The sequence below is a fragment of the Octopus sinensis genome, linkage group LG7 (assembly GCF_006345805.1).
Source record: "Octopus sinensis linkage group LG7, ASM634580v1, whole genome shotgun sequence".
In the NCBI taxonomy this organism is placed as follows: Eukaryota; Metazoa; Mollusca; class Cephalopoda; order Octopoda; family Octopodidae; genus Octopus; species Octopus sinensis.
Window position 1 is genome coordinate 48,266,657 of NC_043003.1, and position 17,037 is coordinate 48,283,693.

The 17,037-nt window shown below is 36.9% G+C and overlaps 1 protein-coding gene across 1 annotated transcript in view; it reads left to right on the forward strand.

Annotated features, from left to right (window-relative positions):
- LOC115214219 (transmembrane channel-like protein 5) overlaps positions 1–17,037 on the forward strand; it is a 108,086-nt gene that overhangs the window by 42,389 nt on the left and 48,660 nt on the right. The window contains exon 2 of the mRNA XM_029783331.2: positions 5,263–5,340. Within this exon, the coding sequence (XP_029639191.1) occupies positions 5,298–5,340 (43 nt within the window). The 5' untranslated portion in view covers positions 5,263–5,297. The remainder of the gene's footprint in view (positions 1–5,262; positions 5,341–17,037) is intronic.

The following is a 17,037-nucleotide window of genomic DNA, read 5'->3' on the forward strand; positions in this document are numbered from 1 at the left end:
ATGAAAGGCAAAATGAATCGCAACAGAATACGAACTCATGTCATAAGGAGCTAGTGGAAATGTTGCTGCCTTATATTACTGGTTTCAAATTCTAGCACAAAGCCAGTAATTTCAGGGGAGGAGTTAAGTTGATTACATCGATCCCAGTGTTCCACTGATACTAATTTTATCAATCCTGAAAGGATGAAAGGCAAAGCTGATCTCAGTGGAATTTGAACTCAGAACATAAAGACAAACAAATTGTTGCTAAGCATTTCGCCCAGCATGCTAACAATTTTGCCAGCTCACCACCTTAATAATAATAATAATAATAATAATAATAATAATAATAATAATCCTTTCTATTAAAGGCACAAGGTCTGAAACTTTGGGGAAGGAGACTTGTTGATTACATCAACCCCGGTATGAAAATGGACATTGAATGATGATGATGATGAATAATCTTTTCTATTATAGGCACAAAGCTGAAAATTCTAGTGGTGATGTGGGGCAGTCAGCCTCAGTGTTCCACAGGCACTTGTTTTACGAGCCTCGAAAAATTGAGAGGCAAAGTCAACATCAGCAGATGTTAAACTCAGGACATGGGTTGGAACAAATACCACAAAGCATTTTTCTGACATCCTAACAACTCTGCTAGTTTTCCCCCTTAACAATGCTCTCTACTATAGGCACAAGGCCCGAAATTTTCAGTGAGGGAGATAGTTGATTACATCGACTCCAGTACTCAACTGGTACTTATTTTATTGACCCTGAAAGGATGAAAGGCAACATCAATCCCAGCAAAATTTGAACTCAGAATCTAAGGAGAGACGAAATGCTGCTAAGCAGTTTACCCAGTGCCATCTTACCACCTTAACCCTTTTGTTACCAAACCCAGCTGAAACTGTAGTACAAATGTCTTGTTTTCATGAATTTTGAATTAAAATCTTCCACCAAACCTTAGTCACAGTTTATGTTCCTAACACTAGCTGAATGATAACTAAGTTATTTTACTAAATTCTTTGTTATATTTGAAGTAATTGAAAGAAACACAGAGCATCTCAAAATAAATACAGTAACGAAAGGGTTAATAATGATAATAACGATAATTCTTTGTTGTAGTCACAAAGCCTGAAATTTTGTGGAAGGGAACCAGTCAATTACATTGATACCAGAACTTAACTGGTACTTATTTTATCGACCTTGAAAGGTTGAAAGACAATATCAGCCTCAGTGGAATTTGAACTCAGAACATAAAGATGAATAAAATGCTATTAAGTATTTTGTATGGTGTGCTAACAATTCTATCAGCTTGCCACCTTAATAATGGTTTCAGATTTTAGCACAAGGCTAGTAATTTCAGAGGAGGGAGTAAGTCTACTATTCCTACCCCAGTGTTCAACTGGTACTTATTTTATCGTCTCTAAAAGGATAAAAGGCAAAGTTGACCTCAGCAGAATTTGAACTCAGAACATAAAGACAGACTAACTGTTTTAACAGTTTTCTCTTCAAAATTATTCATGTAGGCGCAGCAGTGGTTGTGTGGTAAGTAGCTTGCTTACCAACCACATGGTTCATGGTTCAGTCCCACTGCATGGCACCTTGGACAAGTGTCTTCTACTATAACCTTGGACCGACCAAAGCCTTGTGAGTGGATTTGGTAGATGGAAACTGAAAGAAACCTGTCATATATCTGTATGTATATATGTGTGTGTGTGTCTGTTTTTGTTCCCCTAACATCGCTTGACAACTGATGCTGGTGTGTTTATTTCCCCGTAACTTAGCAGTCCAGCAAAAGAGACTGATAGAATAAGTACTAGGCTTACAAAGAATAAGTCCTGGGGTCAATTTGCTCAACTAAAGGTGGTGCTCCAGCATGGCTACAGTCAAATGACTGAAACAAGTAAAGGAATAAAAGAATATTACCAAATGAAATTTTCTTTGGAATACTTATAAAAAGAACCATTATCTAAGGAAAGCTTGCCTTAAGTATCCAGATTGTAGTAAAAAAAAAACCAAACAAATTTGCTTTTCAGACTTATTTGTACACATTACATTTTACACATCCAAAATAGCTACCAAACATATATACGTTGTACAAGTGACACAACAGTAGAAAGCAAAAAAAAATAAAAGTAAGAAAAAAATCACAACTAAATGAACGAAAGTAAAGTGAAAGTGTATAGTTCAATAAACATTTGTGAATAAAATTATTTCAAATACTCAAACTGGTAGGTTTGAAGATAACAATAGTAACAAAAACAGCATTGGTGATTCATACTAAGTCAAACACAATAATCTATTTATATTGTCATCACAATTTTAAACCTTTCTTAGAAATTTTAGACTTAGCACAACTATAAGAAAGAAAATGTAGTTGGGCAAATTTTTCAACATTTTTTTTTTGAAAAACTATTATCATGTTATACATACACACATGCATATACGAGGGGCGTATGAAAAGTTTTGAGCCTTGAAGTCTTGTACCTTCGTCTGAAGTCTTGTACCATGTTTTGTTTATTTGAGGCTCAAGAGTTTTCATACACCCTTCGTATATATATAATGTACATAATGTGAATGTGTACATAAAAAAACCAACATCAGTTGTCAAGAGATGGTGGGGGACAAACACAGACACACAGATGTATATATATATATATATATATATTATATATATGTATGTATACAACGGGCTTCTTTCAGTTTCTGTCTACTAAATCCACTCACAAGCTTTGGTCGGCCCAAAGCTATAGTAAAAGACACTTGGACAAGGTGCCATGCAGTGGGACTGAACCCGGAACCATATGGTTTGGAAGCAAGCTTCTTACCACACAGCCACTCCTGCACCTATATCTATCTATATATATATATATCATAATTTTTATTTGCCACTTGCCTTTCACCATGCATGTCTTAAGTGAGCTCTATGTGGTTTAAGGGTTCATTTGACTCCTATATCTGGTGAAGCTGGTGCTTTGCAGCACCATAATTATATATATATTACTAGACTGCTCGGTTCACACTTTCGATTGGCACTAATATTACTAGTTACTACTAATATATATATATATATTATATATATATATATATATATATATATATATATATATATACATGCATATATGGGTATAGGATGTTACCAATGGTGCAAATAACATGAAATATGTAAACAATGAGAAAAATGGAAAACAGGACAAGTAAACGTAGAGAAAGGACCCTTCATTAATTGTCTATCTACTCCTCATTTCAAGCATTCAACGATAATATGAGTCTTCAAAGACAGTTGCTCCCATAAATTCTAAAATGAAATTTAGGACTTATGGAGGGTCAAAGTTGGGAACAAAAACATGACAGTGGAGACATACAAGGAAACCGAACGAAAACAAACATGGAGTGTCATTAGACCAGAACAAAAGGAAAATAGTGAATGCTAGGAGGAAATTTTTGGTGAAAAGAGAAAAGATAGAAGAGAGAGCGAAAAAACATGCCCACTCTTTTGGACGTTCATGCTGGAAAAGAGAGATGGTCACAGGAGGAAAAGAAAGATGGACAATGGTCATATGTGAGCAACAAGAGAAAGAGAGAGAGAGATAGAAAACAATGAAGGAGGGAGGGGGAGAAAAAGGGAATTAGAGAATGGTAGAGGAAGAAAATAGTATAGAGTAGAGAGTTGCATCAAAAAGGTGAATGAATACATATGCATTACTGATGAGCTCTGACTAGGTGGAAATATATCTGGTGTTATCTCCCATATTTATCAGAAAAAAAGAATTGCATTAATCCTTATCTAGTATTCTTTTTATTTCTCTCACCCTATATCTGTTTTTAATTAGTATTTTAATGCTCCATGTATTAGATATATTTAGATACATAGCTTATTTAAAGATCACTGCTACTTCACTCTATCTATCGATCTACTTATTAATCTATTTCATTCTAATTCACCTGTGACTATCCCTGTTTGTATCATACAGAACACCTGGTTTTAAAGTGCTCAGATTTCAATACCATTATAGTTTTATGTTAGTCTCTTTTGTTAAGTTACATTCCAACCACCAGCATAATAACAGAGAATTTATTTATTTTACTAATTTCTTACTATTTTTTTGTTTTGTATTTTGCCAAACTGCTAAGTTATAGGCACATAAACAAATCATCACCAGATGTCAAGTGATGGTGGCGACAAACGCATGCATATACAGAGGGCTTCTACACAGTTTCCATCTGCCACATTCACTCACAAGGCATTTGTCAATATTCATTGAAGCTGTAAACAACAGTTGCCCAAGGTGTCACACAGTGGGATGGAACTTACGACCATGCCAGCTTCTTAACCACACAACCATGTCTGCATCTGTTATTTTTAAAAGAATAATTGAAACATGTGGATAATGTAATTGCATTTCATTTCTTAACCCTTTACCATTTAAACTGACCATATTTGGCCCAATATTCTACCTGTTTTATGTTCAGACTGACCAGATCTGGCCTCTCGCACCTACCCTACAATGTCATTCTAAAATTATACAATCACATCATTGATACCTTGAAGCTACAAAGTAATACACAGTTAGTTAAAAACAATGTGAATAAGTAATCATTATATTTGACGGAATAACCTGAATGCTAAAGAGTTAAGTAACCACTGTTTTAGGTTTGTTTGATTGTTAGTAGAGGTGAAAAAGCAGCATTGCTGATTGACAGGTAGAAGTCTCCTTTATGGCGCCTTCTACTACTGGTTCTAAGGCTTGTACCACCAAACAGCTGGTTGGCTCTGGCTGCTAGAACTGAAATTAACACGACACTATTGGAAGGTAGGTTTAGAGGGTGCACAGGCTAAGATTATGCACCTTTTCCCTCCATTGGTCAGATGAAATTTAGATAGTGTCATGTGACAACTAGCAGTTGCTGGCTGCTAGAGCCTACCAGCGAGTATTTAAAGGGAAATTTGGCAGGGAATAGAAGAAAAAAAGGATAAAGAAGAAATGCACTCAACACCAGAGCTGAAGACACCTCCGAAGGATAGTGGGGCTGCCACGGTGAAAATGTTAGAGGAGTAGGGGCTGAAACTGGACATGGTTCCTCCTGATGATGTCTTTAGCCACTGGATCCTATAAAGGAGCTGTTGAGGTAGCAAACCACAAAATGTGGTTGGAATTCTAATAACAGCCTTTCCACTGCTTTATGCTATGTAAGATTTGTAAATTAGTCAAAATAACACTCCGCTAATTTGTATGAATTCTGTCAATTTAAAGTCATTTTATTTTATTTTATTTTTTTCAGATATTTAAAGAAGAAAGACTGGCAAAAATACCAAAATGGCAACTGGAGGTTACGAGTATGCTATGCCATTTGGAAATGGTGAGTAGACATATATGTGTGTGTGTGTGTGTGTGTGTGTGTGTGTGTGTGTGTGCATGCTAATTCCGCAATGTGTTCTCTCTGTATTGACTCTTCTCTTGTACCATTCCCTGACCATGTCCCTCAAACCATCTCCTTCCCTACCTACCTTCTCTCTGAACAACAACTGTAATTTGTTAATATCACCCTTGACCTCTATTTAAGCAAAACGTTTGTATTTATTTGTTTTTGTCTGTTCAACCTTTGACATGCAGGTTAGGGTTAGGGTGGGAGTAAGTGTTAATTTTGGCTAATTACAGGATGTGTTTGAATACAGTTGTTCTACTATTTAAACTCATTTCTGCTTTTCTACATTCCTAGATGTTATAGTGGAGTATACTCTCTTTACTCTCTTTTACTTGTTTCAGTCAATTGACTGCAGCCATGCTGGAGCACCGCCTTTAGTCGAGCAAATCGACCCCGGGACTTATTCTTTGTATGCCCAGTACTTATTCTATCGGTCACATTTTGCCGAACCGCTAAGTGACGGGGATGTAAACACACCAGCATTGGTTGTCAAGCAATGCTAGGGGGACAAACACAGACACACAAACACACACACATACATCTGGCACCTGTGTCAGTGGCACATAAAATCACCCACTACACTCTCGGAGTGGTTGGCGTTAGGAAGGGCATTCAGCTGTAGAAACACTGCCAGATCTGATTGGCCTGGTGCAGCCTTCGGGCTCCCCAGACCCCAGTTGAACCGTCCAACCCATGCTAGCATGGAAAGCGGACGTTAAATGATGATGATGATGATGATGATGATGATACATATATACGACAGGCTTCTTTCAGTTTCCGTCTACCAAATCCATTCACAAGGCATTGGTCAGCCCGGGGCTATAGCAGAAAACACTTGCCCAAGATGCCACGCAGTGGGACTGAACCCGGAATCATGTGGTTGGTTAGCAAGCTACTTACCACACAGCCACTCTTGCGCCTATGTGTATTGTTGGTGTTAGAATTGTGGAATAGACAGTAGAAGTATATGTCGGTGGTCATGGGCTGTGCATTTGAGTTAGACATGATCTACTCTTTTACTCTTTTATTTGTTTCAGTCATTTGACCGTAGCCATGCTAGAGCACCACCTTTGGTTGAACTAATTGACCTCAAGACTTATTCTTTGTAAGCCTAGTACTTATTCTATCGGTCTCTTTTGCTGAACCACTAAGTTATGGGGACATAAGCAAACCAGCATTGGTTGTCAAGTGACAGTGGATGGGAGTGTGACAAACACAGACTCAAACAAATACACACACACACACATACACACATACACACACACACACACAGATATACAACAGGCTTCTTCCAGTTTCTATCTACCAAATCCAGTCACAAGGCTTGGGTTGGTCTGAGCCTATAGCAGAAGACACTTGCACAAGGTGCCACACAGTGGGACTGAACCCAGAACCATGTGGTTGGTAAGCAAGCTACTTACTACACAGCCGCTACTGCACCTATAGCCACTCCTGTATGACTATATTCTATCTTTTACTTGTTTCAGTTGTTAGACTGTGGCCATACTGGGGCACCGCCTTGATAAATTTCAGTCCTTTTATTTTTATTTATTTATTCATTGTAAATCTGGTATTTATTCTGTTGGGTTCTTATACCAAACTGCTAAATTGCGAAGTACATAAATACACCAACACTGGTTGTCAAGCTGTAATGAGGGACAAACAGATACACAAAAATGTCCATGCGTGCGTGCGCACAAACACACACACACATACATACATACATACATATATGACAAGCTTTTTTCAGTTTCCATCTACCAAATCCCTTCACAAGGTTTTGGTTGACTTGAGGCTAAAGTAGAAGACACTTGTCCAAGATACCATGAAGTGGGACTGAACTCAGAACTATCTGATTGGGAAGCAGACTTCTTACCAAACAGCCACTCCTATGCCTATGACCATGTTGACAGTGTATAGACAGTATGGCCAATGAACTTGATGTGAATATACAGACTAATCAAGCTGATTTGTGATCAAAGTCAATACAGCCATGCCCATTCCATCTGGATTTCTTCAGTTTTGCTCACAGATTTTTAAATTATTGTTTTTTAAACTAAGCAGTTTGAAACTTCATATACTGGTGTAATTTCTCACACTGAACATGGTTTACTGTCAACATTTTTGACAAAATTTCGTATTTTAGAAGTTAATGTGTGTTTTTATTTTAGAAGTTTTTTGTTTTATTTTGTGTTTGTGTTTAAGAAGTTATTTTGTATTGGGTGTTTTAGGAGTTATTTTGTATTTGGGTGATTTTAACCAATCAACGTGTATTCAGCTGAAGAAAGCTACTGCTGTATGCGATAGTAATGAAAGAGCAACAACTTCTGGGTCATCTCTACTAAATGTCACCATTCTGTTCTATTTTATTTTTTATTGCTTGTGTTGCATATTACATAATTTTGGGGGGGGCTTTTCAATCGCCTCTTTGTACAAGTGGTGAAAATGCAAATGTACAAAGAGGCGATTGAAAAGCAAACAAAAAAAAAAGCGTGTAATATGCAACACAGGCAGTGAACAAAAGTAAAATAGATCAAACAGAATGGTGACATTTAGTAGAGATGACCCAGAAGTTGTCGCTCTTCTATTATTATCGCATACAGTAGTAGCTTTCTTCAGCTGAATACATGTTGTTGGTTGGTTAAAATTACCCAAATATGACAACTTTAACACAAAATAACTTCTAAAATACGAAATTTTGTCAAAGATGTTGAAAGTAAACCATGTTCAGCATGAGAAATTGCACCAGTATATGGAGTTTCAAACTGTTTAGTTAAAAAAAATAAATAAATCTGTGAGTGAAATTGAAGAGGTCCTTCCATCTTATTGAGAACTGATATAGAGCTCTTGTTTTCAGCCTATATTTGGAGACACAATCAAATACTCTAAGCAACTAGTGGAGGTTAGTTTCAATATCATGCAAATGAGGAAAAATTATGGACCACAATGTGCAAAAAGTATTAATTTTAGGAAGGCAGGACAAAAGAAAAGAGATAGGAAGAGTGTTGTCTCTCTTAGTGTTTGTGTTATGATAGCAGTGGAAGCTGACCAGCTAGTGTTACTGGATGAGAAAAGGAAGCAGACAATGCTAACAGAAGTGGTTGACATGACTTTGAAATCTGATCTGGTTCTTGTGTCTATGTAGGCATGTTTTGCAGTTATCGTGAAAATGACTGTTCCATAGGATGACATAGGAAGCAAAAGAGAGAACAAAATAACAACAAAAATATCAGGAAAGTATGCAGATTTGTTGGAAGAATACAAAGGAAATGGGTGGAGGGAAGAGCTGAAGACAGTGAAGGTTGGGTGCAGAAGAATTTTAGGCCTTTCTGTTAGGACATGGATTGAGGTTTGGATGTGAGTAGATGTGAGGATGGGTGGATTAGGTAAATTTGTGGGTATCAGTGGTGGTTGTTTGTTGTTGGACAGTGCAGAAGTTAACAAACAACACTGAAGGAGATATTGAGTAGGTCACTGAAATGCAGTAGCAGCTAACCAGTGAGAGATGTACAGTACTAAATGGGCAAAACTTTGATGAGGTTTGGTGTAGTGCTGATGATCATCTGATGTTTGCAGTTTAGGGCTTCACTAGTGAATTTAATATTGAAGGTATTAGAATGCTGTTTGAGACAGATTTGGCTCACTTAAATACCTTTAGATTTCTTATATGACTTAGATATTGGCAATAGGAAGGACATCCAGCCATAGAAAATGTGCCTCAACAAATTCCATCTGATTCATGTGAGCATGGAAAAGTAAATGTTAAATTAGTAATATAATAATCAGAGAGTAGAGGAAATGTGTGCTATGACCCTTTTCAGAAGTCATGCTATTTAAAAGGTACCCACTCCCACCAGGAGTTTGATAAAACATGCATGTTCAAAAAGGGGAAAATATTCTGGAGAAGAAAGCTCGTCCATTGGATCTCATAATAAAAATAAAGCAAGTAAACAGTCATGTTTGTGGGGTTATGAAGTTTGCTTCACAACCACAAGGTTCAGAGTTTGATCTTAATCTGGACACAAACATGACTGGGGTTAAGAAGCTTTTTTTACAACATCTAGTTCAAATATAGCTTCAGGTTAACTCTTATACTTTTAAGTGGAATCTGGTAGATGGAAGTTGTGTGGAAGCCTGTTGTGTATATACTTTGTAGGTTTTAATGTCTATTTTTCCATTCCATGCAAAAAGTATCCAGTCCACACTGTAAAGTGGTTGGTATCTGGAAGGGCATCCAGCTGTAAAACCATGCCAAAACTGACCTCACTTGTGCTTGTACTACGAAAAAGCACTCTGTCCACTTGGCTGGGTGGTTGGTGTTAGGAAGGGCAGCTCCTGTTAAACCATCCGACCCATGCAAGAATGGAAGGCGAATGTTAAACAATGATGATATTCACGTTAAACAATGATGATGCTGGAATCGAAATAACTGAGGTATTGTTTTACAGTTGGGTGTTCTTCCTGTTGCTAAATCTTACCTGTTTTTCAAGTGAGGGAGTTTTTATGCTATTTGTTTTGCTAGGTGAATGAATGGTTTATTGATAGAATTGTCAACAAACATCACTGTTTTTAGCTTAATGCCTTTCATGAGTGGTAAGGAATGTAAACATACACACAGAAAACTTTTGGGCCAGGGCCCATGGAAAAGTTTCCAGAAATCCCTAACCTGGCATTACCAATTTGAGATAAATTCTAAGACAACTAAAGGGTCTGTAGAGCTGAGCATGTCTAAAGTATATGTAGAGCAATGAAACTATTCTGTACACATTTGTCCAGTGTCCAAGCATTGCTGACTGGTGGAGTTTTGTCAAACACCTGTAGTCTGTCATATGTGGAATGGATTTGTCTATCAGCTGAGACCACCGTGAAGATTGTCTCTCCACCTTCATTTAACTGAGAAAAGCAGGCAGTCTTTGTCTGGTGGCTTTAGTGTGAGAGATTGAGTATGGATGGTACTAAAAATGGTGAAGGCACACACCTTCCTCCTTAGTCAAACCTTCATCAACTTGTTCATGTTACTCTTGAAAAAGAAAGTGAGGATGGAGAGAGAAGTACTGCCTCCCAACAAATTTGTTGAAAGGTAGATGAGAGCAGTAAACCTGGTCCAAGTGAATGGGTCCATTCTGAGCATACATCTTCAGATTAGAGGATAATTGGGAGAGGACATTCACCTTAGTTTCCTTTTGAGGACATTCACCAATGTTTCCTTTTGAGGAATTCTTTGTTTCTGTTATTTTTTTACTTTTTACCTGCTTTTTCGTTACTGACCTCAATGTTTTTGTCAACTTTTGGTGATTAATAATGAAAACATTATTACTATTATGAAGGTGGTGAGCTTGCAGAATCACTAGTATGCTAGACAAAATACTTCATAGCTTCTCTTCCAGCTTTATGTTTTGAGTTCAAGTTCTGCTGCAGTTGATTTTGCTTCTCATCCTTTCATGGTCAATTAAAGAAGTACCAGTTGAGTGCTGGAGTTGATATAATTGACTAGTCCCCTCCCTGAAAATTTCAGGCCTTGTGCTTATAGTAGAAAGGATCATCATAATCATCGTTATTATTATTATTATTGTTGTTGTTCTTATTATCAATAGTGGTTGAAAGCAGAATCAGTAGAACAATTAACCAAATGCTATACTGTATTTTGTTACAGAAGTGAATTTAATTACCTTTTTGTACGTTTTGATTTTGAATCTTGCAGTTGTAGACTTTACTTATCGTTTTTCTGATGTCAATAAAATAAGTACCAATAAAATGATGAGGTCAATATAATCAACTGGTACACAGATAGTGCAGCTGTGACTGCACTTCCTGCAAAGTATTCCTAGACAGTAAACAGATGTGGGTAGTATTCAATAAATAACTTTTTTTTAACAGTTTATCACTTTGACAGAGCTGCAGGCCTGAGTGAAGCAAAAACCAAGACCAGGTGCCTAGCATCTAGAATGTTGTTAGGTGGTCTACTAGTCAGGAAACAGGATTGGTAGATGTGCTACTCTTTACTCTTTTACTTGTTTCAATCATTTGACTGCGACCATGCTGGAGCACCGCCTTTAGTCAAGCAAATCAACCCCAGGACTTATTCTTTGTAAGCCTAGTTCTTATTCTATCGGTCTCTTTTGCTGAACCGCTAAGTTATGGGGGCATAAACACACCAGCATCGGTTGTCAAGCAATGTTGGGGGCGACAAACACAGATACAGACACACACACACACAAATATATACGATGGGCTTCTTTCAGTTTCTGTCTACCAAATCCACTCGCAAGGCTTTGGTCGGCCCAAGGCTATAGTAGAAGACACTTGCCCAAGGTGCCTGTCTTTTGAGCATTAGTGGCAAAGAGTGACAACATTCTCAGGAAAATTCTGGACATTGATGAAAATGACCTAGCTAGTATGTTCCAAAGAACTTTTAGATCGGGATCTAATATGAATAATTTTCAGAAGGCCTTGACCTGGCAGTACTATGAGAAATGCTACTAGTTTATGGTACACTACACAGGCATTGAAGCCATATGGGCTTATCCAAGATGCATACAGGGCAATGAAACTGTTCTACATGCACTTGTTCAGTGTTCAGGCATTGCTATGTCAAACAGCTACTGTTGCTTATAGGATGGATCCAGATGTCCACTGAGTTCATCTCGATAATTGCTCTGTTGACATCCTTTAACTAGGCAGAAAAGGCAGTTCTGTCTAGTGGCTATAACCAGAGAAGTTGTACGGTGAGATATGAAGACAAACTTTCCTCTTTTGTAGAGCCCTTATCAACTTTTACAAGTTTTTCTTTAAAGATATGTGGGTGTGAAGAGAGAGATGCTGTCATTGAGTGAACTTATTGAAATGTGAGTGAGAACAGTGGAAATAGCAAGAATGGATGAGACTAATTAAAGCAAAAGTCTGTAAGTTAAAGAACAACCATTAGAGAGGGCACTTGCTCTTGATGTTCAAGGTTTTGGGTTGTGGGGTTCTTTGACTAGCCCTAGAGGTCCTTCTGTGCCAGGAAGATATCATCATCATCTGTTATTATAATACTGTATACCATGTATACATCTATTTTAATCATTCAGTTTTATACAAATCCCAACACATTATATCTGTCTTTGTATCATTCCCATCATCCCTGGTGGCAAATAAACAGCTAAAAGAAATCATTATTATTATTATCATTATTATTATTATTATTATTATTGAAGGTAGTGAGCTGGCAGAATCATTACCATTATGGACAAAATACTTAGTGACATTCTTCTGGGTCTTTACACTCTTGAGTTCAAATCCTGCCAAAATGAATTTTGGCTTTCGTCCTTTTCAGTTGATAAAATAAAATATCAGTCAAGTACTGGGGTTAATATAATTGACTAACCTCATCCCCTAAAATGGCTGGCCTTATGCCAAAATTTGAAACAATTATAATTGGAGTAGTGAATTAGCAGAGTTATTAGAAAATCAGGAAAAATGCCTTAAGGTATTTGTCTTGGGTTTTTGTCTTCTGAATTTGAATCCTTCCACGGACAACTTTGACTTTCATCCCTTCAGGATTGATAAAATCAAATACCTGTCAAGTACTAGGATCATTGATATCAACTAAACTACTACCTTAAAAATGTGGGTTAGAGTATTAGACAACATTCCTTGTATTTATTTACAGCTCTTACTGTTATGAGATCGAATCTCACCTCGGTCAATAATCTCAATATGATGTTGTCTTAGACACATTATATCTAAAAACAAAAGACTAGATGGTAATGGTTATGTAGCCTTAATCATGTGTCTTATCAATCACGCTTGTCCTGTGGCTAAACAACAATTTTTCACATACTCTACCCTCATACTCTTACTACCTTAAAAAGCTGAATATACTGGATAATGAAGTCTTCATACACTGTTTAACTAAAAGACAGTTAGGATGGGCAGACCTATAAGCACAGTTATTGCAGGTGTGATCATCTCTCATTTTTTTTAAAATTAAATTTTTACCTTGTATAGTGTATCTACTGCACTGGTTGTACATTAATCACAGCTTGACTTTGATTAAAAGATATGATCAAAAACACAGCAATCGTGATAATCTTAACTGTTTGTTTTCTAAGGTTTCCTTGGATAGTATTACTAAAAGTGCCCACTTTTTAAATAAAGATAGTTGGGTGTGTTGGAAGAGTATTTTTATCTATTTCTCATCTGAAACAATATCCCTTGTGTATTGTTCATCTCTGACCTACCTATTTATTGGTCTGGAAATGGATATTTGATCTCTCTTAATAACATGACTGAATGATGTCAGACCTTTGAACAAAATGCTTTGTATTATTTAAGCATAGTAAAGTAGTGAGCTGGGAGAAACGTTAGCATGCCAGACAAAATACTTTGTGGCATTTTTTCTGCCTTTACATTCTGAATTCAAATTGTACTGAAGTCAACCTTGCCTTTCATCCTTTTGAGGTCAATAATATAAGTACCAGCTGAGCACTGGGCTCATTGTAATCAACTTATCCCCCGCCCTTGAAATTGCTGGCCTTGTACCAAAATTTGAAATCAATATTTGCTCCAGTTAATGTGGCGAGCTGGCAGAAATATTAGCACGCCAGGCGAAATGCTTAGCGGTATTTCGTCTGTCTTTACATTCTGAGTTCTAATTCCGCTGAGGTCAACTTTGCCTTTCATCCTTTCGGGGTTGATAAATTAAGTACCAGTTACACACTGGTGTCGATGTAATCGACTTAATCCCTTTGTCTGTCCTTGTTTGTCCCCTCTGTTTAGCCCCTTGTGGGCAATAAAGAAATGAGAAACATTAGCATGTGAAATGCTTTGGTCGTCAAGCAATGATGGGAGGATTAATACAGACACACACACACACACACATATACATATATATATATATATATATATACGATGGGCTTCTTTCAGTTTCCATCTAACAAATCCACGCACAAAGCTTTGGTTAGCCTGAGGCTATAGTAGGAGAGACTTGTCCAAGGTGCTACACAGTGGGACTGAATCTAGAACCATGTGGTCGGTAAGCAAGTTACTTACCACACAGCCACTCCTGCACCTATGCAGCCATTCCTGCGGCTCTTTACATTCTAAGTTCAAATCTCACTGAGGTCAACTTCACCTTTCATCCTTTCAGGGTTGATAAAGTATCAGTGAAGTACTAGGCCTGGTGTTATCAACTAACTACTTCTTCTAAATTCCAAGGCTTATAGCTATACTGGAGACAATTATTAGGGCATTGGATGCGCAAAATTGGTGGAACACTGGACAGGAATGTCTTCAGGTTTTTTTTTTTTTTTTTGTCTGGTTTGAACTATAAAACATTTTGAGAAAATGAACACTAGTCAAGTACTTAGGTCAATTTAATCAATTGAAAGTAGTGACCTTGTGTTTATGTTGCAGACCATTATTATTATTATTGTTATCATATGTTTGACTTTTGCTTTGTATTTGTACAAGTTGACTCCAAATCTCACCTAGAAACCTCAAGAGACAACAAGTTAGAAGTTCAAGTTGGTGTTATTATTATTATTATTTAAGGCAGTGAGCTAGCTGAATCATTAGCATGCCAGGCAAAGTGCTAAGTGCCATTTTGTCTGTCTTTGCGTTCTGAGTTCAAATCTGCCTTTCATCCTTTTAGGGTTGATGAAATAAGTACCAGTTGAGCATTGGGGTTGATGTAATCAACTAGTCCCCTCCCGCAAAATTTCAGGCCTTGTGCCTTTAGTAGAAAGAATAATAATAATAATAATAATAATAATAATATAATAACAACAACAAGAGCACTCAGCGAGTGCAAACCTCTGCCAAGGTAACACCAACATCCTCTCAACGATTAGCCAGAAATGATTTTTTAAATGAGAATATCTGAAATAAACTTGACTGCTCTCACAAATGAGAATACTAAAAATGAACCCAACTCTCTCAAAAATTAAGTAAAAGAACAGAAAATATTATCCAGAATCCTTCTCTGGTACCAGATCGATCCCAAAATCTAATCAATTTGTGCCAGTCTCAAGACCAAACATCCCTGGAAGTTTCATCCGAATCCATCAGGTGGTTCTTGAGATATCTGGTCCACAGACAAACAAGCATGACTGAAAACAATACCTTTGCTTTTGCTAAATTATTGTTGTTATTATTATTATTATTATTATATTATTATTATTATTATCATTATTATTATTATTATTATTATTATTATTATTATTATTATTATTGTAAGAAAACTCACAGCCAGTGACACATAAGAGTACCTCTTATGTGTCACTGGCACAGGTGCCTCTTACATGTCACAGGAATTATATAAATAATGTACATAATTCCTCATCGCTTAAATATAGTACTGTATTATTATTATTATTATTATTATTATTATTATTATTTGATGAAAATTCTCAGCTTATTTTGCTGGGTATGATGGAAAGTGTCAGTTGTCCACAGCCAGCAGTCTAAGGTGACATTTATTTACTGGTCATGCTTCAAGAGCCCTATGAAGAATTCTTGCAGTTCCAAGCAATGTTGATTTTTGTAGGTGTTCTACCTTCACACTTGTACCAATCTTTTTTGGTCCCGTTGGTAGTTGAGTGCTGATACTTCCAAGTGCACCAATTACTATTGGTATCACGTCTAATCTCTTCATTGACAACAACCTTCATATTTCTCACTCCAAATCATCATAGTTGTTTATTTTTTCTTTCTTTAAAGTTGATCCTGTTGTCACCAGGGCATGTTATGTCGATTATCATACATGTTCTTTCTTTTTTTATTCTCCACATCAATATCCAGTTTCTGATGTCTGGTCTGGTGATTGCACTGGATCATTACATCTCACAGGATTTTGCAATTCTCATTTTCGGTGACTCCTTCTGCAGTTTCCTCATACCATGCCTTGGCTCTTTGTAGGCTGTGATTTCCACAAAACTCTCAATGGATCATTCTTGTCACATTGTCATGGTGGTTTTTTGTATTTGCATTGTACCAATTTCAGGCATTTGCTAACGATGTGCCATACCGTTTGACCCCTCTCACCACACATTCTGCATTTGTCACTATTGGTAGTGTTGCCTATTCTGCACTTCATATAGTTGGTCCTTAATGCTTGTTCATGAGCTGCACATATGAGTACTTGTTTCTTTATCTTCAGGTCACTCCTCCTCATCCATAGCTACTGGTCCTCTGCATTTGTCTTAATGTTCACATCTCTTGCAAACTGACCGTACATTTTCTTTTCCTTCTATGCTTTTTCTTTTTTGTTCATTTCTTGTTTAAATTTTTTTTCTGTTCATATTATTATTATTATTATTATTCATGTACTCACAACAGATTAGACAGTTGGAAAAGAAAAATTCCTAACATTGGGCAACAGCAAATAACCTTACATGCCAAGAACCCTCCTAAATATCCTACCTGTCCCTAATAACACTGTTTTCTGGAACTGTACTAAACTGGGTTTTATGCCTATTTCCTCTCTCCATCTGTTCAAATCTTTAGGGATAGTGTCTAATGCACCTATAACTGCTGGGATACATTTTACCTGCACTTTCCACAGTCTCTGTAACTCTATGGCTAGGTCCTGATACTTTGCTAATTTCACTATACCTCTCATATTGATTTTCTCATCATTTGGGTCTGTAA